Below are 24,876 nucleotides of genomic sequence, written 5' to 3'. Positions count from 1 at the left end.
GTAATCATTAAGGAGATGGACCCATGTGATTATATCATTACTGCCGGTGTTATACTGATAGCCAGTACACCCCCAACCGTTTTGTAATCCTGGACCCTATGGATAAGGGGTGTCCAACAAGATCCACTCCATTTCAGGATTTTGTGCCAACCTTTGTTAGAGATATGTTTGAGCTAATGAAATTACTGTCTGGAATTTGTATTAGCACCAGCTAGAGACTGCCAGTGTATCTTAAAGATTTTACTGTGCTCAAGCACAGCCTAGTTTATAGAGCGGTGAGAACTAAAACGAAGGTAACTGGTTGGAACCAGCACACGGAGCAACCCTTCAGGACTGGAGTTGTCCACCACTGTTCTAGCTTAATGACACAGACTCACAGGTTGGGGGTTGTGGATCAGCAGGAAGAGAAAGCATTATAGCCAAGTGAACAACCATTCTAATGGTTTGACTTATAAATGTGAATTATAAAGAAGCCCTTTAAAAAGTCCAAAATTCAGCATACACAGTCTCTTGTTGAACAGCAATGCAAAGACTCGGTTGGTTTTAGGAACCAAGGACGTGAACCCATGTGTAAAATGAGGAAGACAACATGAGGAGGACCGGTAGTTAAGTGCTTTTTTTTATTTTTTATTTTAATTAGAGATAAGGAGACGATACAAAACATCCACCCTCCATCCAGCATCCCTTCACTCTGTACACAGGCTGTTACGCTACTTCGCTCCCCCTCTGCCCTCCCCCCTTCCTTCCGTTCTTCATCTCGATAACTCATTCAGTCACTTCATTTTAATCAGCTCTTTCAGTCCTAAAAGGAATGTGTTTGTTCTTCACACCAACAATGGTTTGGTTCAGTCAAAAATGCAAAAACAAACAAAAAATAATAATAACAATAAAACAAAACTGGAATCATAATTTTGGAATTTGAACGTTTGGGCATAAAGTCAAAAGAATGCAATTAAGTGATCCTGAAAAAGGTTTGACGCGTCGCATTTTAAGTCAGAAATCTTTGAAGTGTTGTCACAGATCGCCTCAGTTACACATAAATGCTAATAAAACAGAACTAGAAGTTTGGCAAATAACATTGTAGAATTAAGTTTAACAGTATTCTGCAACATTCAAGTTTGAATTAATGGTTTATATGCCCAGTGCACCTTGCACTTCCCCCCTCCTTCACAGCACCACTCAACTGGAACCCAGAACGAACAAAAACCTGTCAAACTTCAATTATCGTATGTATTATCATCCTTCATTAATTTTGACTTCAACATTTTTTTGCGTTTTGTTCTTCATTGTCAGAATTGGAATGATAGCCTGCAATTATGAAATTTCAGACCGACAACCACCCCCTCCCTCCCACAAATTGCCCCCCCACCCCCACCCCCACCTTGCCATAATGGAATGAACAGCCAAACCCCTCACAAATCTGTGTACTGGTAGGCCTCAGTTGAAGCCTGGAGGTAAATTTATAGAGGGTATCCTTCGAGGGTAATGACTGACGTGCCTCCGAGTTTCTCTGCAAGGTTACGTCGGTCCTTTATTTCCTCCAAACCATTCACTTGCAACTCGTGCTTGATACCTTGAATTGAGAGGGACAGAAATAATTCAATATGATAACATGAAAAGCACTTCTGGCATCCTGACAAAAATATTGCAGGATGGCAGTAGCTCCTACAAACCCTAAACCCTAACCAAATTTCACAATTTTTTATAAAACCTGGTGCCAGCAGCAACATCACACCAGTAAAATGAGACATATATTCTTATGACCTTCATAAAAAGTTGGCCTCCCTTCTAGGTTTCATATCCTTAAATCATGACTCACCGGTCAGTTTCTTCTTGATGGCATCCTTGGAACTGGCGTAGATCATCTTGCTCTTCAGGGGGGCGCTCTCTGGAGCCCTGTGACAGGGAGGGGGATGAAAGGATCAGGAGTGTGCAGTGACTGTCAAACCCACCCTGTACCTTGAGTACATTTCTGATCTTAATGTTACTGGTGACAAAAAAACTTGAATTAGTCATACAACTACCATGCCGTTATTTGTATCAACAGTTTACTTAAAATAATAAATAAAATAAAAAATAAAAAAAAGTTTAAGTGTTTACTTAAGGTAAAGCATTTTTAAATGGGTTACAACTAAGCACAAATGTTTACAGGGTAAAACAATTTGTACCATTTTAATTAGGCGTTAGACTGGACAAACATGCCACCTCTTCTGGGCAACACTAGCTAGCTGTCACATCTTGCAACCATCCTGGTGTCGTTTTTTTTTTTTTTTTTTTAATCCCCTCGATTTGTCACCACCTCCAAGCTGGCGAAAGTGCAGTGCAAATGCAGTCGTTTGCAACATGTCGGCAGTGGTGTGTTAAAATGCATCGCAAACGCAACTTTTCCTAATCAGTATACTGCCAGTGTTCCCTCTGTGTGGTTGCGCTGAAACCCTTTGCGACAGCAATAGACATGCTGCGCACTTCCCCAGTCACAGCTCGGCACAGCCTGCTGCTCCTCCTCTAACAAACCACCGGGGACCTCCTCCTTAACCGCGATCCCACTGACTACGGCAGCACAGCGAACGCACCGCATGCAAAATGTCACGTTGGGTTAGACGACAGGCCCCACAATGTCGCAACCGTCAAATTAAATGGATGTAATCAAATACAGAAAGCAAACACACCAACGCGCACATAAACTGTGACACGGCAGGAGGGGCTGCAAAGTAACCAGCCAGCCGAGCAAATTGCCGATGTTTCGAGTGTTGATATATGAAAGGGGTGTTCTCCCCCCTTTCCAGCCAAATGCCGTCCACTCACCAGAGGATAAAGACCAAGTCCTCCTTCCTGGTTTCCTTGGTCTCGTAGGTGGCGTCGTACAGAGCGTAGCGACAGTCGTTGGGGGGCAGCATTTTGACGAAGTGAAGGTACGGGTCCTCGACCGTGGTGCCCACATCCCCCACCAGGATCTCGTTGCCCGGCTCCAGAATGATGTGCTTTTTGTCCTCGCTGAGGCAGAAGAGCACCGCCTTCTTCCTCTTCTTCTTCTCGTCCTCGTTGGCCGTAGCCTTGCGCACCTTCATGTCGTTGAAGACGGTCACCACTTCCTCTGTCACTGTGACTCCGGAGGCCTGGGAAGAGAGGCAGGCGTGAGGCATCGTGGGTAGACGCGCCGGGCGCTACAGTCTCAGCGCTACAGGCGGCCACAGGCTCAGCGCCAGCGACTGGGCCGCCACCGCCGCCGCCGCCGCCGCCACCAGGAGGAAGGGGAACTAAACTGGCTGTCTAAACTATGCCCCGGCCCTGCGGTTCAAATAAATAAAGTATACTATTTAAGAATGATTCATTTTTTATAAAATATTTTTAAACCAAAGCGTGAAGGAAGCCAGGGATTGGAATGATTACTGGAGGAGGAACGCAACCTCTGAGGACAACTGATAACGGAAATCGATAAGAGACACTAGGCTAACTGGAATATGAGCGGGAGTGGCAGCTGCACGCAGGACACAGCAAGCGAAAGTGAGCTGCACTGCATGCTGGACACACTGCAGGCAAAAGTGAGCTGCACTGCGCACAGGACACACTGCAGGCGAAAGTGAGCTGCACTGCGCACAGGACACACTGCAGGCGAAAGTGAGCTGCACTGCGCGCTGGACACACTGCAGGCGAAAGTGAGCTGCACTGCGCGCTGGACACACTGCAGGCGAAAGTGAGCTGCACTGCATGCTGGACACACTGTAGGCGAAAGTGAGCTGCACTGCATGCTGGACACACTGCAGGCGAAAGAGAGCTGGACTGTCACACTGCGGCCCACCTGTCAGAAAAGCTGCGATGCCCAAATCCCTTCCGCAAAGCTGAATGGAAGCAAATCATGGCACGTTATGCTATAATGCCAGCGATGGGAGGGACAGAGTTCGAGGCCGTGAAAAAAAATGTCAATCTGATCAGCATTCAGGACTTCATCTTCCAGCAGTAATGCGTGAAAGTAAACCCACCGAGTTTAGCCTTTTGGAACGACGTTACTCTCCTATTTACTATATTCATTGTAAATCTGAGAAATACAATGAATGCAACCGACTAATTCCTCAAACTGCCACAAAGGGACCGTATCAATGCAAGATAAGGCAAGGAACACACTGGTATCGCAAGCATTCACGCTCGCGGACAAGGGTTACTGCAAAGCAAGGGGAAGGGCAGCGTTGCCATGGTGAGCATGAGCACGGCGCACTGCGCGAACGCCAACGTCACTGCCACCAAACACTTTCCCTGCGGAAACACTCAGCACAGGTGCCAGATCAGGCAGTGTGACTTACAAGACCTGGAAGTATGCAGAGTGAGCTACTCTGTGCAGTGCTTGCTACAGCTTAAGGGGGAGCCGTTTTCAAATTAAATTAAGCTGACCCAATATTCAAATGCTAAAGGAATGAGCTTCTGGGCAGAGTTGAGGATCAGGACACTGCTGAGCGGACTACTCGGGAATATACGCGGCTGACAGACAGACAAACAATGGGTCTTCTGTAAAAAAAAAAAGGGGGGGGGGGGGGGGGGGGAAGTGCAACATCACTGACTCGCGTTCACCCAGAAAACCGACGGACATCTTCCGATTTTCGTTAGCGCAGCACAACAGGAGCTAATCGCAGGTTGGGAAAAGGAACGGGGCCGCATGGGGATGTCGTTTTTGGCCGTGCGTTTGGTCCTTCGGCAACCTGTCGGCAGGAGATGCTCATTTGACTCTTGTGTACGCCAAACCGCTCCGTGTACTGAATACAGACATAATAAGTGTCCCATTACAGTCTCTTCAGTCTTATTAGTTATGCTAAAGGTAACAGAAACGTATATACATTATCGATAGGCATTAAAAAAGGGCAAAAAAGTAGTAACTGACTATGATCCACTATGAAGGAATGCTCTAAGTGCAGGGGCCTGTTTACCCTGGGTGTGACTGATTGTTCTTGCAAAATGGACACTTTGAACAATTACTTCCTGGTACTGGGCAAGAGACACGTTACGTAAAAACGAGGTCCGCACATGACCACCCAACCATGCAAGCGCACTTAATACAGCCCAACTGTGCGATGGCTTGTTTTCTTTTCTTTTTTTCTTCACTTGTATAAAGTTGTCATTGCACAACTTTGGCTGCCAAACGCATTGATAAAGGAATCACCGGAGTCCGAGAAGCTGCCTTAAGAGAACCAGCAACGCACGCATGCATTTTACCCTCTTTCCTTTGCGGACTAGTAGCTGCTGCCGAGTGTGACTCAGGGCACCACAACACAAGGCCCACTTCCCATATTCTATAAAAATATACGCATATCAAAAAGGTTCAGTGACATCAAGTTTCACCATGAGCACAGGAATGACTCAGGAAGCAGGTATCAGACTTATACCCACGAGCCAGTTAAGGTTACACCCTAGCTGGTCTCTATGTGAAAGACCTTTCTTCTCTCAGGAACAGACACCTCTTTCTTCCTGTCATAAAATGCCACGGAATGCCTCCAAAAGTCAAGGTTCAGGGAACAGCAGCACAGTCCAATTCACTTAAGAGGCACACCATCTCACACACTACGAGGGAGAAGGTCAGAAATTCCTTACATCAAAAATAAATAAATAAAATAAATACTACCCTTAATTTCACTGTTACATAAGCACAGAAACCCACACAAACAGTTACTTTAACGCTTTCCGGTAGCTGGGTTTTGCCACAGCAGGCGGTTTCATGAAACTGGCCCTAAAGATCTTTTTTCTCCACTCAGTTCCATTCAAATACTACAAAACTACACGAGCACCAAGGAATGGTACAAATATTAATATTACAGCTGAAAATCAAGGGCACTGACCAGGGCAAGACCACCAGAATACTGAAAAGGCGGAAACTTGGTCTAAGTCGTCAATAAGCTACTAAAGTGGTACAAGGTAAGGTAAAAGCGACACTGGCAAGGACTTAAATACAGAACTATTTGACCAACTTATTCTTGAAACAACTGCGAGTGGTAAATGCTCGTTTATATACGACATTATTTTTCCTAGGCTGGTCTATATTACTAGGCTTTACATAGCACAGCGTGGCAGCACAGTGGCCACGCATTTTAATGTCTGGTTCTAAGCCATCATTTTTAAAATAACACCGGGCACAATTGTACAAGATAACTGCGGAATCATGAGTTATTCGTATAAAAATTGAATTTCCGTTTTGGAGAAAAAAAAATTATCTTAGAAAAAAATCTACAGCGTTTAATTCATTCACTCTCACTTCCTCTTAATGTCAGTTAGCGGACAAGACAAGCCTGAACAAACAAACTTATTTGAAAAAAAGATGCACGTTAACTACCAAAAAAACATGCAGCCTATGGACTACAGATGAAAATAACCCTTCCTGGCTAACTGTGGCACATTTACAGAAATGGTATGCATGTGCATTGCCCCTGTCAAATAAACTAACAAATACTACCGGTATCATTTTCGTATAGTTGGCTTGCTAAATCCATGCAAATGTGGAAACAACGGAAAACTGGATGCACTAATGCATTCTTTTTTAAATTCTTAATTCAATAGATGTAAACTAGTTCCTAGTGAATCTAGACTCAAACGCCCAGTACAGGGCAGAAAAACACAGCTGCGACAGGATGGAAAATCAGAGTCTAACATTGCTCAATGCCTATACCGGAACCGGTACTAGCTTTAGACACTGAAACACATGTCTAACCGTTAGATGGGAAACTAGGCCGGAACATAAACCACATGCGATTAATTCAGTGACAATTATTGTAATAAATTACATGGTTTCTCAGAATAGGCCCTTTGAGAGATACAAAGAAATAACCTAGTCGGTTATAGAAAACAAGAAGTGCCTTTTTTATACAATACTTCAGACAAAGGAAGAGGGAGGGGTGAAGGAATGGAACATGGTCTCTCGACAGTGCAACGGTTAACAGTCTTATTTTCTCAACGTAAAAAGCAGCATATTCTCATATTAAAGGACTAAATGTGTCCAAATGAAACTAGCCAGACAGTCATTTTTTGCAGTACATTTATCAAAAAGAAAAGGTCTGTGCCCCGCGTACGCGAAGACAAATGCTAGTATGCGTACGAATGCGAAAAGGCCTGTACGGGATAAACGTTCAGGCGCAAAACTGTATATTGTATGTAACCAAATAGAAATATAGCTAACTCGCTAGCTACAAAGCCGTTTAATTTATATTAGCAGTCCACCGTGGCTGACTAGTGTTCTGCAATGACTACGCGCCATTGGCTCGGATTGTCAGTGTTGCTGCGTAGAACCAGGAAGGAACGGCGGGCAAGCAGCCCACACGCAAGCCTCCCTAAATTCTTGCGAGCTAACGGTATTTGGATAAGGTTATTCAGCTTGTCACATTCAACAAATGCGGTTCGCTGCAACAAGCTTAATGATATTCAAATACCGTGAAAGCGATTGTTGGCTACACGTATAAAGAATATTTAAATAAAACCTCTTAAACCAAAAACTAGGGTGGGGCAAGACTGCAGTGTACTCTAACGTTATCGTGTTAAAAGGACAGAAACTATACAATTAAGAAGCTAGCGTTACTGTAATATTTGTTTAAACAACGAAATAAAACGTATTCAATGGAAGAGTGATTAATACCCCAAATGATATTTTAGGTAGCTAGCCGTCGTTAGCGATCTAGCTACATGCGGCATTTGTAATGGGGAGCAAGAGAACGTTAGCTAGGCTGGTAGCAATTAAACAACTATTAAACAACTCAACGTTATCGACAATGCCAGCCATCCATGATTGGACAACTAGCTTGCGAGCAATGTTAACCGAAGACAAAGGTCCAGGGGGTCACATTCGGAAAAGACAGAATGATTTCAAATTCAAAGCGGAATTCGAATGTACTACGCTCGTTCTGACGTGCACATTGGGAGCAAACTACCACCAGAAACAATGAACCGCCGCGGAACGGCGAGATATTGGCCAAGATAACTTTGCTCGATTAGCCAATTAGTTCGCACAGTCCGCTTGCCAGGCATATTGGCAAGCCAAATGGTAAAGTAATGTGAGTGGCTGACATCAGGCCGAAGTTCACAGAAATGACGAATGAAGAAGGAAATGGCGCCAGTTGTTTTTTGGGGCCGTTTTGTAGATTCCTCAACCTCATCGAAATTACAATAATCGCGTTTAAAAACTATCGGGGACGTCAAGAGCGCACCTAAAACGCAATCTTCTTTGATGGGTGGCAAGTGGCCGAGCACAACGGTATCACCACAAATATCGTTTTAAAACAAAGTAATAAAAAGCATCCAAATGAAATTGCATGGTGGTGGCGATTTCCTTTCGATAGTTGCTTGCTAAGCACCGCACCGAGCTACCCATCTATCGTTAGTTGAACAGCTATTGTGAACGCTATCTTAGCGTCATGCGTTTCAGAAAGTCAGCTGATAATCAAATAGCTGCAATAACGGAAAATGACATATAATATTATCCTAACTCATCCCTGATACAATGATAGTGTTAGTAGTTAAACGGGAACCACCTATGTGCTAAAATGTAGGTAGACATACCATGGTCGTATCTCTGTGTGTTTCGGGCGTCTGGATCGGAATTGAATGAGCAGTGATGGGGACTTCCTCGTCCACACACAAGATACAGCACATGGACGCGCCCCACTGCGCGCGACTATAATGGGTGGAGCGGGCATCCGGGGAACAGGATCACGCGCTTAACCAAGGGGGTAACGGGAACTGAGGTTGTGAGGCTGTAGTCCAGAAGGGCCAACATTTATGATATCTCGTTCAGTAATGGAAATACATCTTTAGGAATTTTAAAACCAGAGGGAGTACGTATGAATTTGGGCGCTAGATGTACCCAAGAGTGGTATTATTTTTTTATTTAATACTTTGTTTTGCGTTAATATATAGTTTGATCTATAGCCTGTTATATTTATCAAGAAATATAAGTGAATTGTGATTGTTTCTTCATTTATTTGTCAAGCAACTTACTATTTTGCAAAAACATAATGACACCAAAATTCCGTTATTTTATGGTCTGTTGTAAATAATAGGACTTTATATTGTTTACTGGTCTCAGCTTTAAAGAACCAGAAGACTCCAAAAAAATCTACATATTCTACATAATTATGAACCATAACCACATTTAAAAATATTGCGGAAGAAAGACAGCAACATTGAGATTATTTCACTTTCAGGAAATGTGTCAATGACAGAGGCAGGGGGAAGGAAATTAGGAAATATGACAGCCACTAAGAAAGGTTGAGAGAAAATGTATTTGCCAGGAAACAGTGTTGCATTGGGTAGGCATAGAGATGCTTTAAACCTTTTTTCTCTGTTCATTATTTGTTTCCTGTATGTCTTTTTTTCCTAGACTTTACACTAGCTGGCCAAAAACAGCTTTAATACATGTTAACTGGTTTTAAAATGAACTGATGATCTTCATAGCCAAATTAGGCTGATTACAAAACAGATAATAAGGGCTACTTCTGTTTGCCAATTTTGCATTATCCCTTTTATTGATAAATGTATGTGAGCTGACACAAATACAGGCTTCGACCAATGATTGTTGTTTGCGATGCATCAACAACTGGGAACAGCTGCTTTAGACAATCAACAATAATGGACACACTGTACTAATTTTGGTGCATTATCACCCAACGTGGGTCTCGCACTGCATCTCTGCGCACTGTCGGTGCAACGTATACTGTATTGCTACAATATTCTCTATTCAGACAAACGGTAACACGCTGCCACAGATTGGGCGTCTGTTCGTCAATGTACTATGTCATCGTAGGCTATCTCTCTTTCGTTCACTCTCTAAGGTTAGTTGAACTCACTTCCAAATAAGGAAGCGAATGGTGGCGGCAGTGCGCGCACTCAATCTCGCGCACACCAGGAGGCTCGGCGGCGCCTATCGCCATATAAGGCAATAAGGGTATTTCATTTCTACAGCGAAATTCATTCAACGCGAGAGGGTGCATTGAACAGCGGAAAAAAGAAACGAGACAGAATTCAGACAGAGGAGGAGAAATGGGAGGAGGAATAGAGAAAAGGGCAGCAAAATGCAAAGAGGGAGGAGCAGTAACAGACTGTCGCTATAGAAAATGAGTGGATCAGCAATCTTTATTTCAGGCAGGGCGATTTTTTAACGACATTTTATAATTGCGCTGTCTGTATATACACATTTTTCACGCAAGACGATCATTTGTATGTGCAATCACGACATGTTTATATGTAAGGTAACTAAAAATACAACCAATTTGTCACCAATATGGCTGAATAATTTAGAAGAGACAAGGAAATGGTGGCAAACATGCAACAAAACTACATGCAATATACTTGGCATAGCAACAGAAAGTAGAAGAAAACTGATATATTTAAAGGAGCACCGTATTTATGGGTCAGTGCTGTCATCCAGTGGGCACATACAGACACTGCACCACACAACCGGTACCGGAAGTTAGAACACAAGCAACATTAGAGTTCAGAATAAATGCTACTCTGCAGGATTGCATACACAGAAATAAAACAGAACAGAAACCAGCTGGGAGTTTACTGAGAGTCCAACCAAAGTAAATTATTTCCAACTTTTTCTTTTTATTTGGTTTAAAAGCCTTTTTCTTGTTTCAGTAATATATGTCCAGTACACAAAGATATACAACAGAATTAAAGTAAACAATGCGGACATACATTTAAAGCATACAATATATATTTTATTGCTGGAATGATGAGTGTGCTTGCAATGTAACAGTGGAGAGAAACAAGTGCAATAAATGTACAGAACATAAACTCCACATTTATGTCTAACACATTCCGTTTTAAGCAGGCACTTCTACACACAATACAATGGAATACAATTCAGCATGGAATGTGACATGTGAGGCAATATTGCAAAGAGAAGAACTGGACTTGCCACCATTAAAGAACATCCTGAAAAAACAGAACTAATTTATAAATTTAAGACAACCCCATAAAGACACCACGGGACAGGTGAAAATGACCTTTGAACTGCCATCTCTCCATGACTGATAATAGAAGAGTAGTTTTATTATGAAGCATTTTACAGACCAAACCGTTTTTTTTTTTGTTTGTTTGTTTTTTGCCTGAATAGGTTGTTTCAGGACACTCTACGCAATAGCAATAGAGCAGAACTGAAACTGGAATTAGTGTTACAATACATGGAATATTACTGGATAGGTGAAATCTCAACACAATGCAGGATATTCCTTTGGGAAAACAGTAAGACAGGAGGAAGCATCAATCAGGAAAAAGATATTAATGTAGTCACCAGGATGGGATGGATGGAAGTCAATGAGACAAGGGGTTTTAATGCTTAGCAGTGATGTTCAGCAAATGAATAATAAAAAAAACATTCTTGACACAACAGAAGATATAATATAAAGGTGACAGTCAGAAGAGGAAAGTCAAGCACCATAAATGATATAATACATAATGACATGGCATTGTTAAATGGTATGTCGATACATAACAAAAGCCCACTGCACCCTAGAGCACCCCTGAGGCATTTATGATAACTAAGTTTATGTAGATACATATAAGGCACAGCAGAGTAAACGGAGAAAGGGCGTTGACATATCCTGGGGACATAAGGTATGCCAATTAAGAAAATTAGTATTGCCCTCTGACATGAGCAAAATGAATCAATGAGCTTGACTTTTCATTTTTTGGTGGGAAAAAAAGCAAATGCACGTGAATAAAAATCCAGGGGAAGGGTTTTGTTAAGTAACTAAGCACACACTCGGGAGATGGATCTTACTTGGCTAGTCGATCAAAGTTTCAAATTTAACTCATTATGTGGGCTTGATCAGAGTCCTCACAGCTGTTTAAAACAGAGGGAGCTCTAGAGGCACAATGTGAATGGGGGCAGTAATTATACTGGAGCAAGTTCATGGTGGGGGGGGGGGGGGGAAGCAGAGGTCACACCCAACCTCGAAGATTAAAGCTGGTTTGCACTCCATGGTGCTCTTCTCATTAATGTTGTGTCATTGTAACATTGTGTACTATAGCGCTTTTATGATTATTTAAAAAAGCAGTGTGCTGGTGAATTTGTTGACGTGGCATTATGTTTACAATTCTTGCACGTGTGATTAAGTTGGAATGTTGGACCAGTGTCGCACTGCATCTCTACTATGCATTGTAGGATTTCTCGTCTTGTTCCTGGGGGCTGAGAAGCTATCTGGTCTTCTTCGGTTGGGGAACTGCTGCTCCTCTTGACATGTTTAGCACCACTGTGGCCTGAAAGATAACCATTAAACCATGATAATCTTCCTATGAAAAAATAAAAAAACACAGCCAGGCACAAACATACAGTACCAACCACAACACCACACCCTGGATCTGACAAGGGTTTCCATGGAGATTATTTAAATAACTGCAGCCACTCGTAACAACCAATGAAAACAGTCACCCATTATAGGTCTTCATACATGAACCTCAAAGAGCAGAATTCTTATCAATCATACTAAAATCTTCAATTAAATAAATTAAACTCTGGGGACAGTTAAATGTGAAAAATGTAATAAAAGCATATGAAAAGCCTTGGTTGGCCCTATCTGAAGATATTGAATGGGGCTATGTCGTCAAAGTAAAAACTGGGTTTGGCCTTACATTTTTCAACAAACATAATAAATACTGCTCTACAAATATTATTATGTAATCTGTTATAAACACAGAAAAACTGTCACAGGTGCATTCATCATTATTTCCCCCTAGTCTTTACCTGCTCCAGCACCACGCCAGCTGCTTGGTCTATGGTAGTGCCCACCCCCCGGTATTTGCCCGAGTAGCGGATGAAGGCCCAGGTGAGCATGGCGATCATGGCCAGGAGCAACATGATGTCGCACGCTGAGGACACCGTGACTAGCCCAACGAAGAGCAGCATCCCCGACAGCACGTACAGGAAGCACACGAGGACAAAAAGCACTGCAGGTGTCCGGAATGCACTGAAGATGTTCTTGGACTGGGGGGGATGATACAGGGAGGAATCAACATGGTAACAGTTCAAGTATTTCTTCTACAATGGATGAGTGAGAGAATAAGCATGGTTTATTATTGGAAAAAACACACACATGTTCAACTCACTTTTATGTAGAGCAACAAATACTTCAAACCTGTATCCCAACCCATAGGCTGTTTAATATACTGACTTCAATTCAAGTCTATTGAACCTGAAGTATACTGCTATTTGAAGTGCTAGGCATCACCATAGGTGGTGATAAAAAAGCATGCAAGAAGTGATAAGAATATAAAATCACTTCTTTCCTCACATAAAGTGCCTGTACTCACATTGTCCTTGAGAAGCCAAGATAATCACATAGCCAAGTGCTTTCAAGATGCGCAACACAGAAAGAAAGGACGCGACGCTCTCCGTTTCTCACCTCATTGTGTTTACTGAAAGACTGCCACAACACACCAAGCTCATCTTCCAGCTGGGACTGGTAGCGGTCACAAAAGTCCTGTCCTCCCATTTTTTTGGTGGAGACGAAGAGATGAAGGGATTCACGACGGAAGAATTCTTGTTTTTCCTCGAGGGAATCTGGGGAGACGTAGGGCAAGTCTCCCCCACAAACCTGTGAGAAAGTGACAGAATTCAAATAAACAACACATTCTTTCAGGAATATTTTGTGGTCCTAAATTTAGGTGCTAGAAAAAGCATTTTTCCAGATGCAACAGTCATATTGATTTGATTTACTGGGCTCAATAAACTCACTACTACAATAACATAATTGTACATAGCATGATCCATATATGAAAACAGCTCAAAGTGTCTCTGGGCCTACACACTTAGGTGTCTCTTCAATTTTAATCTGCAGTTTAAGCCACAAGCTCACACAGCAGTTTAAGTATACCATATTAATATTTCAATATTTCAATTCCCCTTCTCAGATCTATGGATGCACACAGTTCACAGAAACACGTACAGACCTTCTCCATGTTCTTGTAGTACAGGTCTTTGGCTGCAGCCACAGCTGCCAGGTTGTTGGCCTCTGCTGTGGCCTGGGAGAGACAGACAGTTTTCACATGTATGACTGATTTTGCATAAAACTATCCCACCCAGCATGCAGCCTTGAGTCCAAGTACACATGAAGAAGGGCTGCTGGACATGACATGGTCTACAGGACCAATCATAGCTATAGAATTATATACACTGGAGCAAACAACCTGAGTCAATCCAAAACAGCATTCATTTAACAACTGCATTCATTGAGTAGCACATTATAAAGTGCATTCGGTGGGCGTAACACATAAACGTAAGTGTTGCACTTAAATATGGCAGAAGTGGTAAAGTGGTGAAAAATGTTGCGTGACATAGCTAAAGCATGACTGTGATGCAGGCGTTGCATAGTCTGTAGAAGGGAGGGCACCTGTAGCATTGACTTGGGATGGGGTAGGTCTTCTCCCTGGTAGATCTTGATGTATGCCTGAAACAACAAAGCTTATGAACACAAAAATATAACTACGAAAACAATAACCAAAGATGCTATGTGTACAGAAAAACACCTATCATTTCCCCACTTCCCTGCTAAACAGGATTGAATATTATTGCTACCAAAGTGGGCTAGTATGTGGGAACATTAGATGGAAGGCTTTGAACATTGAGCAGATTATTTCATATGCTTTAGTACATTTATTTCATACATGTATGAACAATCATTAAATGTGTGTATGGTCTTTTCACAAATTAAAATGTACAAGATCCCAGCTTTCAAATCTTCAAAGATTCAGCTGTACAGAGCCATCAATTCATTAGAGGAAAAAAATCCCTCCTTTAAAAACACCGTCTGAGAACACAAATTAATAACTGCGTATCTTTGCTCGGTAGATCCTAATCTAAGAAGAGTCCTAGGGTGATGTACTGAGAAATGGGAGGGGCTTCACTGGGAAACATCCGTTCACATACAAAAGTGAAGCCTGCATGGGTGGAATGCAGCTCAACTACACAGTGCCCCCTACTGGAGCTACACACAAAGCAGGAGAGAGAAGAGGAAAAGAGTGAAAGAAACTCAGGGGTACAGACAGAGACGTGTAGACAAACATATAAACGGGGGTACAGAGCAACAGAAATGGGTACGGAGACAGAGACGTGCAGACACACACAGAAACGGGTAGAGAGAGAGAGGAACAGAGGAACAGTGACAGAAACGGGTACAGAGAGATTGGAACAGAGGAACAGTGACAGAAACGGGAACAGAGAGATTGGAACAGAGGAACTGTGACAGAAACGGGTACAGAGAGATAGGAGCAGAGGAACACTGACAGAAACAGGGGTACAGAGAGACACAGAGGGTAGAGTGGGGGGACAGGAGAACAGCCATTCAGCCACTTCACCTTGAAGTACTCCACCAGGCCCCTGCAGGTGACCTTGTTGCCGTTGATCTCCTTCTCGGCCATTCTGTCGGGGTGCAGAAGTTTGGGAATCAGCTGGCGCAGCTCGTCCTTGAACTCTCCAGCCACATCTGGAGGGCAGGGATCAATCCATCAGTCAGGGAATAGATCAGCCAATCAATAATTCAGTTAATCAGTGACCCAGGTTTGTACTCAATCACCGACCGTTAATACATTTTCTGTAGCAGCCTTTGTGACAAACACATTGAAGGAAATTTAATTTAAAATTAGAAATAAATGCTGTCACCTTCTGCAAATCTTAAATATTGTAAAGGCACATACATACATGTCCTGGCTCACAAACACTAATGCACAAATTCAAACCAATCCACAAGGCCACAATCAGAGATGGACAGAGCTGGCCGTACCCTTGAGCTGGCCATTGAAGGCTGGGCTGGTGGCGACCTTTAACCCCGGGTGTGGCAGCAGGAAACAGGAAATGGAGTTAAAGCAGGAGTAGATGTGCTCCCTCACAGTCTGCAGCTCCTCGTGCTGAGCCTCTTTTACCTGCACATCACAAAAGACCACCACTAAACAGCATCCTTCCACAATGCCACACAGCGCAAAGAGCATCCTGTCTTCTACATCCTGTCCATCAGTGGCAAGCACTGACCCATGATTCATCACTAAAAATGGCTCAGTTCCATTGCAGTTACCCATGGTCTGTTACTGACTGGCCTCTCGTTGTCAGACTGTCTGGCTGTAAGATCCCGTCAGGTTATAAATTGCTGGCTTTGAATAGCAACCAACTAGTCCAACTTAGTCAAGCCTCCAGAATACTAATTACTCAAGGCCACTCTTTTCATGAGTAGGGAATATCCATTCATTTCAGAGATCTTTCCCAGGTGGTGATGTGCAGGGTTAAGGTGGTGATTTTAAACTCGAACTTAACCATATTGCAGCCCGTTAGAAATGATCAATTAATTTACATGAAAAGAGTGAATGTATGAATCTGTGAAGGTTTTATAAAAGCATGCATCATTCCTTTTGATGCCATGTACACATGTAGCATTGCGTTCACGTAGCATTGCGACTCCCGAATGACAAGCTGTCCTACACTGTGAAATGAGGAGCAATGAACATGATAACCATTTGTTTAAAGACAGGTCAATGAAATATACAGTATTGATTATAACCAGTTTCCTAGGTAACAGATATGATAGACAACAATTTCATTTAAGGGAATTTTAACCACTACTGCAAAACCAAGAACGACAATTACCTGCAAGCGTTTGTCTAGGAATTGGTTGCCACCTTTGAACCCGTAACTGTACTCATATGGAAAGCTCCAATCTCGGATGAGGAACATCAGTGACTGAGGGAGGGATGAGGAGGGGTGAGAGAGTGAGAAAACAAGAATTCAATCATTTTTAGAACGGAAGAATACTTTGGCAATATGTAATGTGAACGTATAAGTGTCATGCAAATCAGAGAGACCGGGAATGATGAGCCAACTGACCACAAACCACAGATGCCATTTAGCTTGCTGGCAATCTGTATCGAGAGGGAGAAAACAACTTCTAAAGACTGCTAATATGTCCCCCAGGATTTTGTCCAGTGTGGTTTTTTTAACCAAACGCAGACACACACACACACACATACATACATACACACACACACACACACACACACACACACACACACACAGTTAGTGTGCGCTTAGTAGATGGAGTAACTCTTTTCAGCCTCGGGACGATCACCACCCTGTCAAGCCAAATATACTGCATACACACACACACACACACACACTTATGCCGTGGCTTGGATAAATATTTAATTCTGATTGGTTGGGAGCTTTGCATTATATTTGTGTAGAGGCACAGTAATCTGGGTACTTTGCCTCATTACAATTCTAAATCACTACATGAAAACTTTGTTTTCTTTCTAAGAAATCCCAAAATAAAAGGAAATGTAACCATAGCAACAGGTAATAACAGTTAATTCACAAAACCAATAGCTAAGGTTTAATACGCGGATAGAAAGCGTTTTTTATGCAGCGAATGTCTTGTTACAATTACATCTAGCAACGCATTTTGGTGGTCAGGGGTGCAGTATTTATTAAGTTTGGAAATATTAACATAGTGTAGTCATGTGAATTAGAGTAAATGACACAGGTGACTGTCTGCTCAAGATACTGGCAGCTAAATGCATCTTACCTGTAGTTACAGTAATGTCTACTTCGTTTTCATTGTTAAACATCTTTTCTCTTTTCTTATGTTTTTGATAGCTGATAGTGACTGTAGGGCCATCCACCATTACCAGAAGAACTATATTTAGCTGAGTGGCGGATGTGTACGTAACGGTTTCAGCTTGGTACTGTATTAAACGTTTTAAAATACTGTTTTATTTTAATTTTCTCATGCAGTTTAGTTGTAGCCATGATGTAACAGATATAAACCACTCAATGCTGGTGAATACACAAGAATACAAGTCACTTCAGGGTGGCTGGCTTTCAGCCTCAGGTCAATCGCCACACTGTCGGGCCATATACTCTTGCATATGCCCTAGTGTGGAGTGGTTTATATCTCACACACACATGTATACACACATGCATACATACATATATATTTGGAACTTTAAATGACTATTTATCAAAGGGAAAAGAGACTCCAACTACTGCAAACAGCCCTTTATGGCCACTTTATGAATTCTTGGCACACGCAAGCAAGCACTTTTTGTGCCTTGCCAGGCATATTTCTGTCTGCCAGGCTCTGGCTGGCTCTTTAATAGAGGAATGTATTAAAGTAGATAGAAAACATCGACACTGAATCTGAATTCCAAGCAGTATGAGACAGAGATGATACAATGTTATACACACTGACAGAGGCTAACCCTACTCAGCAGCATGCATCAGGCAGCAGACTTAATAACCTGGTGTGGCCCTGATATTGTTTCAGGCCATAAAGCCATGAAGCCTAACGATAGCGAGCATTAGAAAGCGTTGATGCAGGTACGCGGGTTCCCACCTGAAAGGGCTTCAGGAAGATCTCGTCCATTGCGAGTCGGCCATACTCTGTGAACAGCTGCAGAAGAGATGCAGAGAGATGGTTACCACGACTGACTGCACATCTTTGCATGCAGACGAGCATGTGATTGGCAGGTGCTGGAGTGTCCATATATCCATGTGAGCGGGCAGAGGAGTGATTGGTGGGTAGAGCATACATATGGGAAGGGACACTCTAAAAGGCAGGTAAAGTGTCATGTATAGGGAACGTGTATATAGCTGCAGGAGGGGGCAGGAAAGTGTTTTGAGAGGTGCAGGGTAGCTGCACTACACAGTGAGGGGGGGGAACAGTGTGTGTGTGTGTGTTGTGGAGGGCATGATTAGTCGGTATATTGTGTGTCAGAGGGGGAAGGACACAGGAGATGACTGGCGGAAGACTGACTTGGAGCTGCTGCAGGTCGTCCTCTTGGATGTTCTGAGACAGGTTATAGATCTGCAGGGATGCAATCAACAGCCACAAATAAACAATGCGATCAAATGAAAACAATCAACACTAATCAAAATCATTAATCACCCCCTGGAATACATTCCAGCGCTGAGCAAAATAGATCGGCCAGAAACCACAGGACAGATGTGCTTGGGACAGACAGCCAAAACTGACAGATCTATATTTTCAATGTGACAAGAGTGTCTTCAACTATCACTACAGTTTTAGAGTTGTTGTTTTTTTTTTATTAGACAAGACATTACAAAAGTGTATCCACATTATACGGTTCTATAAAGCAGGATCATGACTTCAAATTCACACTTAATTGCAATTTCCTTGTTTGTTATTTTCAACTGAACTTATTGTCGCCAACAGAAGTGTAAAATCAATTTACAATTACAATTTTAAAATGTAATTCAGGCAGTGTTTGTATTTTTTCATTTAGGCATCTGTATTTACAATGTATCTTCAAGATACCTATCATTTTTCAGTACTCATACAGATACACTGCACATTTGTCATATTTTTAAAAAATATATTACAGTTACTTAGCTATACTTAATATTAATTCCAATCTTTGTTATCATTCCGTCCACATTCAAGCTAGCTTGACAGTGCTTTTATCTCTGTTCAGTTTTAAAGAGCAATTTAGCAGCTGGAACATGATATTTAACCAACATCTTGCAGAAGGATCATAACAGCATTTTTCAAATTTAGACAGAAAGTAAAACCCTAATAACAGCATTAACTGGCTAAAATGAGTTGTGGCTGTACATATAGTCAGCTAGAAAACTGCCAGTTTACTTTGTTTACACACCACGATGCTGTTAGTCGTTGCAACTGTCTGGCTCGCGTCAACACATTCACCTGAACCAATCCGCATATTTAATTTAAATCGACCTGAATTTAAATCTGTTATTGCAGCACTTTACTGAGCACCACAGAAGCCATCACTCCCCAGCTAATGTTCAGAGATCGCGGCTGCTGGGATGAAATTATGCTTTCTGATTTGCTTTGCTGATGATTTTATGATATATTTGCTTGAGGAACTGCAACAAACAGAACTGGCACACACATGAACACATAGCAATGCAAATGTTGTAATTACATCGTTTGCATCTCAATTTGACTTGTGGGCTTCCAAGTGACACCATTATTTCCATCCCCAGGCACGCATACCCAAACGCATACAAAGACTTGTACCAAATACAAATTCACGGACTTGCACAGCACATGAGCCACGCAAAGGGGAAATACAACCACCTCAAAAAGACACACAGATGCCGGCAAGAGAAAAGACAGGCCCACACAAAGTACCTGTATGGAGCTGGTCATGGTGCTCAGGGCAAAAATAAAGTACCTGTATGGAGCTGGTCATGGTGCTCAGGGCAAAAATAAAGTACCTGTATGGAGCTGGTCATGGTGCTCAGGGCAAAAATAAAGTACCTGTATGGAGCTGGTCATGGTGCTCAGGGCAAAAAAAATACCTGATGGAGCTGGCATGGTGCTCAGCAATAAGTACTGATGGCTGGTCATGGTGCTCAGGGCAAAATAGTGCAGTCCTTACTGGTGTGTATCAAGCCACTGGGCCATAGCAATACTGCCACCTGTGGAAGCACAATGCCAAGCCTCTTAATGCAGCATACGTAACACCATCGTGCTGTCGGTGATAATGGTACACTCATACACTCAGCATCACAATCAGACGGTCGCTGTAAGCGAATGGCATAATGCTATTTCCCCATCAGTTTCTGTATAAATGAAAAACAGAAAAATACAGAGGTTTTCTTTTCAGAGACCAAATGTCACATAATTATGACTAGTACAGTATGATTAATGTTAGGATTGGCTTGTATTATCTTTAAGTGAAAGAGGACTGCATCCTGGGTACACTGCATTATATACAGCATGCAATTTCTGTAGATACATGACTTAAATAATTCTATATTTATTTCCTAAATGACAAAAGAATGAACAGAAACCAGCAATATGCAGGTAACACAAAGTTAAATATAAGTGTTTAAATGCAATTACATTTAATATTAAAATTAAAGTGTCAGTACAGTATCAGAATACATAATTATAAAAACAGAACCTTCAGCCCATCTAGGCTTAGCAGTTACCTATAAATGTGCATCCAGCACTGCATCAGGTCTGTAATTTTACACTCCACGGATCTCTGCCTCCGCTCCCTTTCCTTACCCAAACCCCAGCCTCAGCCTCCTCTTTCACCCCTAACATTAAAAGCTGGAACATCTCACACGCCACGGCTTGCAGAGAGGCGAGCGCAGGGTTCAGTACCTCAGTGTCATCGCTCTTAGTCACCAGGAAGACCTCGCTCCACAGCTGGATGCCGGTGGTCTCGGGCTCCGAGCCCCCCCTCCAGGAGAAGCCCGTCAGCGGCTCATTCTCCCCACCCAGCCAGTCATGTTCAGACTGGCGGACCAATAGGAGAGAGGGTCTGTTATCATCAGTGACCAATGGCTACAGTATCGTTCCTTGTACCACCAATCACCACTCAACTGGATCCAAACCAGTAAATGTGGTCTGGAGTGGAGAACAAAGCATTTCAATTAGCCTAGTCCTTTGAGGGATAATTGGTTCCTAAAGCTCCATTCCTAGAGCTGGTACACGACACCCCATGTCCTATAAGCCACTGATTAATACTGTTAACACAACCACAGGTATAGAGTTCAGATCTACAGCACCAACAGTATAAGGGCACACAGAATCCTTAAAGCACTGACCTTTCTGTACATGTATCTGATCATGAAGTCGAGGATGAAGCTTTTGCCCTTCCGGAAGGCCCCAGCTACAGAAAGTACCACGACGTGCTTTTCTCGCAGCTCCGGAGCGAGCAGGATCCGTTCCAGGGCCGCCGTGTCAAGGGAGTAGGAGTGATCATCCTTGCTCACAGTCACGATCTGGACTGGACCAGGCTCCTTACCCATTATTCAGTCACTGCTACTGCTACCTGTGAGTGATAAAACTTTGACTGGGGCTGATGACTTGACATACAGTAATCATACATGACAAAAGGTTAACACTTTACCTTACTATTACTATAATATCACGCACATTTAGTTCAACATCAATCGATGTATACTAGTAACATAGGCCTACATAAACTGCCTTAAACATCACGAGCCCAGTTTTTTTTTTCTGGTGGTCTGAGTATAGCACTGTCGTAAATGTGTGTGTGTGTGTGTGTGTGTGTGTGCGATGCAGTGACCCAGCTGTGAGGCCAATGCATGCTTCTCTACCGCACACTGGCGCAAATGCTTTCTGAATGAGCCTCTTTGTTGCTGTAGCACTAGCCAGCCTCACCCACAGGCAACAAACACAAGGAAATCAAATGAAAAGCTAGACAGAAGAAAAAAATTGCCACTAACAGATAATCATTTAGACTTTTTACAGCTGTCTCCATTACAATGACACGAGAAGGATCCGAACATTAGAATGAACGGGATTAGAGTTGAATTACCAATTCTACATTTTGAGTTCTAACTTTCCCCAACACAAGACAATGGTATCAGGTGTAACAAGGATTAATGTGTGAGGCGTGGCACATAAATTGTTCAGAGGTAACGTGTCATTTGTCAGAAAGAGAGTAGAACAAAGAATAAAAGAGCCTGGCAGCCGGCATGGCAGCATCTGAGCAACATCGACTGATTGTGCAATATATGTCCTTAAAAAAAGGCCAGAGTGAGACGCTACCACCACGTGGGACGCCATCTCAGTGTAAGGAGCAGAATTCGAAGTATTCGGTTCCACCCAAAACTCCATAGGCTAAAACAAGTTTGAGGTTATCTCTAACCATTGTTGTTTCAAGTAATGCATAATTCCTGAACTTGAAGAATGTCAAGAGACATTGTGGGTTCATTATGATCATCTTACTAATTTCTTTATTATCTATTATAATTACTTGACTATCCATTGTTTGGTGTTTCATCAGCATCTGTTCCAGCAGAATACCAATAAAAATATAACATCAATTATTGAAATAAACTATAGACAGAGACAGTCCATTCAGCAAAATTATATCTCCTACAAAATCCGCGTAGCTACAATTGGAAGTCAGTTTCGTTAATGACTGATAGGTTCTTGCTAAAAAATAAAATAAAAAAACTAATTTGCAGTTATTAAAAAAAACATTGGTAAAACACGACAACTATCCATTTGGAAACTTGAACTTCCAACAAGTAGTTGGTTTGCTAACAACTCGCCTTCAACTTGCTTGTTCCATATCGTCCTTCTAATAATAAGTGGGAAACAGACAAATTACCTACAGCCAGTTTCAAATAATTTCCTCTCTAATAACCTCTCTAATAATCGCAGTTACCGTAATAGTTATTTAGTGAGGCAGCTAACAAGCTAGCTTTGCACAAGCACGCAGGCACAGTCCTGAAACACACACATTTGCTTACACCAGGGTATGCTTTGTGTGGTTCGCTATCCATGCATTTAAAAACTATAGCACAATATTATGAGGAAAGGCGCGATTTAAGTTCTGCATACCTTCAGCAACCGATGGAATTATGCGGCAAAGAAGGCTTATTTTTGGTCTTTGAGTAAGAAAAAAACAAAACCACAAAACTTTTGACTACCTACTACGATTCCATTGACACTTCCCACATCAACTGCCCTATAGGGAATGTAGTTCATATATCAAAATGTACCATTGTTTCCAGTACTGTATAATATTGACTAAACTACAGATCCCAGGTCACTTAATGACAGAGGGATTGCGCAGCGAACTTTATTATGGGAGGTGTAGTTCCTGTCAATCGCTGCGAATGCGGAAATTGTACATAGGTGGCACCCAGTTCGTCATTCTTTCCGTGCCTCAACGCCCCACTTTGGCAAAGAAAACAGAGATCTGATTCGATCTTAAAATTATGACCGGTAGACATTGTTTAACAGTTCTGGATCATGGTCGCCATGATTGTATGTACTGTTGTACGCAAAACTTGCTAAAACCATCGTTAAAATCAGAAGCTGTCTATCTAGCTATCAGCGATTAGTGGGGGGGAAAAACAGCGAATAGTCTATTTATCTACAGTCGTATTCATAAATTATTGTAATAAACTAACTACAGCAAAGGCCTTTGCGTTTCTCCTTCTTTCTTTTTTTTTACTTGGGTGTGCCCTGCCTTCTGGGCCGAGGAAAACACCGCCCTCGATCCCGACATAATACGTAATGACTGGTATTATGCTTATGTGCCGTGGGAAATGCTTTCATCGACGACAAGTTATATCGCTACATTTGGCAGAACCAGGAAGAAGCACCAAGCTGTAGAAAAGACAATCAATGCTCTATCCGTAGTTAAGAGTCTTGTAGTAACCACGTTTTGTCACTAGAGGGCAGATCCATTTCACGGTGCTAGTCCAGATTAAATATGACATTGTCATACTACATTATCAAAAACAGCAAACAAAACATTACAATGCAAGAGGGTGAGACAAAAGCCGGCATCATCAATACTAACAATCACTGTAACAACAATGGCAAGAATACCAACAGATGTCAGAGGAGGAATTCCCAGATTTGTGCTATTTGGGGCTTCAGGCCTGATTTTTGCCCCTTTCTGCTACTCAGTAAAGCAACTTTGTGACAGTTTTCTGTAAAAAGCACTATACAAATAAAATTTTGATTTTATCTGAATCCAAAATGACTAACAGCACAGGATAAGATTTTCTGTCACTCCCTCTGGATAGGCAGCCAAATCTGATCGCTTTGCCTTGCTGTGCAGTGTCTCACTGGTATTTTGTTTACACCAAGACGTGGTGATAACATAATGCTTGGTACTGCTCCAGTAAAAACCCTTTTAGACAAAGAATATAAACATGATCACAATAATTGTACATGGGTTACAGAAGCGCAAATGTCTCCTCTAAATTGTATAAGATTGACAAGACTCTCCAACCGTAATTCCCTTCTCTGTCAAACATCAAAGGCTGGATAGGCAGAGATTTTATTTCTCCAAGAATGTCAGCGCTGTTACCTGTGGTGGGTAGAACTATTGGGCAACACATGATTGGTCATGGACCTGTGCAGGGTAGAA

At 42.2% G+C, this 24,876-nt stretch overlaps 2 protein-coding genes across 4 annotated transcripts; both read right to left on the bottom strand.

Annotated features, from left to right (window-relative positions):
• Positions 1–601: 601 nt before the first annotated feature.
• On the bottom strand, positions 602–8,686 carry cfl1 (cofilin 1). Its single transcript, XM_064329092.1, has 4 exons — positions 8,527–8,686; positions 2,806–3,116; positions 1,820–1,896; positions 602–1,573 (listed from the first exon to the last, which is right to left on the bottom strand). The coding sequence occupies exons 1-4, from the start codon at positions 8,617–8,619 to the stop codon at positions 1,461–1,463; spliced, it is 594 nt and encodes a 197-aa protein (XP_064185162.1). The 5' UTR covers positions 8,620–8,686; the 3' UTR covers positions 602–1,460.
• Positions 8,687–10,552: 1,866 nt separating this feature from the next.
• Positions 10,553–23,484, bottom strand: atl3 (atlastin 3). Of its 3 annotated transcripts, XM_064329091.1 has the most exons (14): positions 23,331–23,484; positions 21,560–21,786; positions 21,081–21,248; positions 20,259–20,333; positions 18,768–18,818; positions 18,348–18,404; positions 16,604–16,696; positions 15,750–15,888; positions 15,325–15,452; positions 14,361–14,417; positions 13,921–13,992; positions 13,374–13,565; positions 12,716–12,955; positions 10,553–12,231 (listed from the first exon to the last, which is right to left on the bottom strand). In XM_064329091.1, the coding sequence occupies exons 2-14, from the start codon at positions 21,761–21,763 to the stop codon at positions 12,169–12,171; spliced, it is 1,539 nt and encodes a 512-aa protein (XP_064185161.1). In that variant the 5' UTR covers positions 21,764–21,786; positions 23,331–23,484; the 3' UTR covers positions 10,553–12,168. The 3 variants fall into 3 exon arrangements, with proteins under 3 accessions (XP_064185161.1, XP_064185160.1, XP_064185159.1); XM_064329090.1 differs by lacking the exons at positions 20,259–20,333; positions 21,081–21,248; positions 21,560–21,786; positions 23,331–23,484 and adding an exon at positions 20,216–20,248; XM_064329089.1 differs by lacking the exons at positions 20,259–20,333; positions 21,081–21,248; positions 21,560–21,786; positions 23,331–23,484 and adding an exon at positions 20,130–20,201.
• Positions 23,485–24,876: the final 1,392 nt, after the last annotated feature.

This window comes from Anguilla rostrata, chromosome 3 (assembly GCF_018555375.3).
Source record: "Anguilla rostrata isolate EN2019 chromosome 3, ASM1855537v3, whole genome shotgun sequence".
Classification (NCBI taxonomy): domain Eukaryota; kingdom Metazoa; phylum Chordata; class Actinopteri; order Anguilliformes; family Anguillidae; genus Anguilla; species Anguilla rostrata.
The sequence above is the reverse complement of the archived record's forward strand: the minus strand, read 5'-3'. Positions and strand labels throughout refer to the sequence as shown.

Excerpts from the sequence above, each read along its gene's own strand:
- atl3 (XM_064329091.1), bottom strand. The coding sequence starts at position 21,763 with ATGGGTAAGGAGCCTGGTCCAGTCCAGATCGTGACTGTGAGCAAGGAT. Across the intron at positions 18,819-20,258 it reads CCATGACCAGCTCCATACAG|ATCTATAACCTGTCTCAGAA; the intron begins GTACTTTATTTT and ends GCATCCCTGCAG. Across the intron at positions 12,232-12,715 it reads CTGGCGTGGTGCTGGAGCAG|GCCACAGTGGTGCTAAACAT; the intron begins GTAAAGACTAGG and ends GTTATCTTTCAG.
- cfl1 (XM_064329092.1), bottom strand. The coding sequence starts at position 8,619 with ATGTGCTGTATCTTGTGTGTGGACGAGGAAGTCCCCATCACTGCTCAT. Across the intron at positions 3,117-8,526 it reads CACACAGAGATACGACCATG|GCCTCCGGAGTCACAGTGAC; the intron begins GTATGTCTACCT and ends CTCTCTTCCCAG. Across the intron at positions 1,574-1,819 it reads CATCAAGAAGAAACTGACCG|GTATCAAGCACGAGTTGCAA; the intron begins GTGAGTCATGAT and ends TCTCAATTCAAG.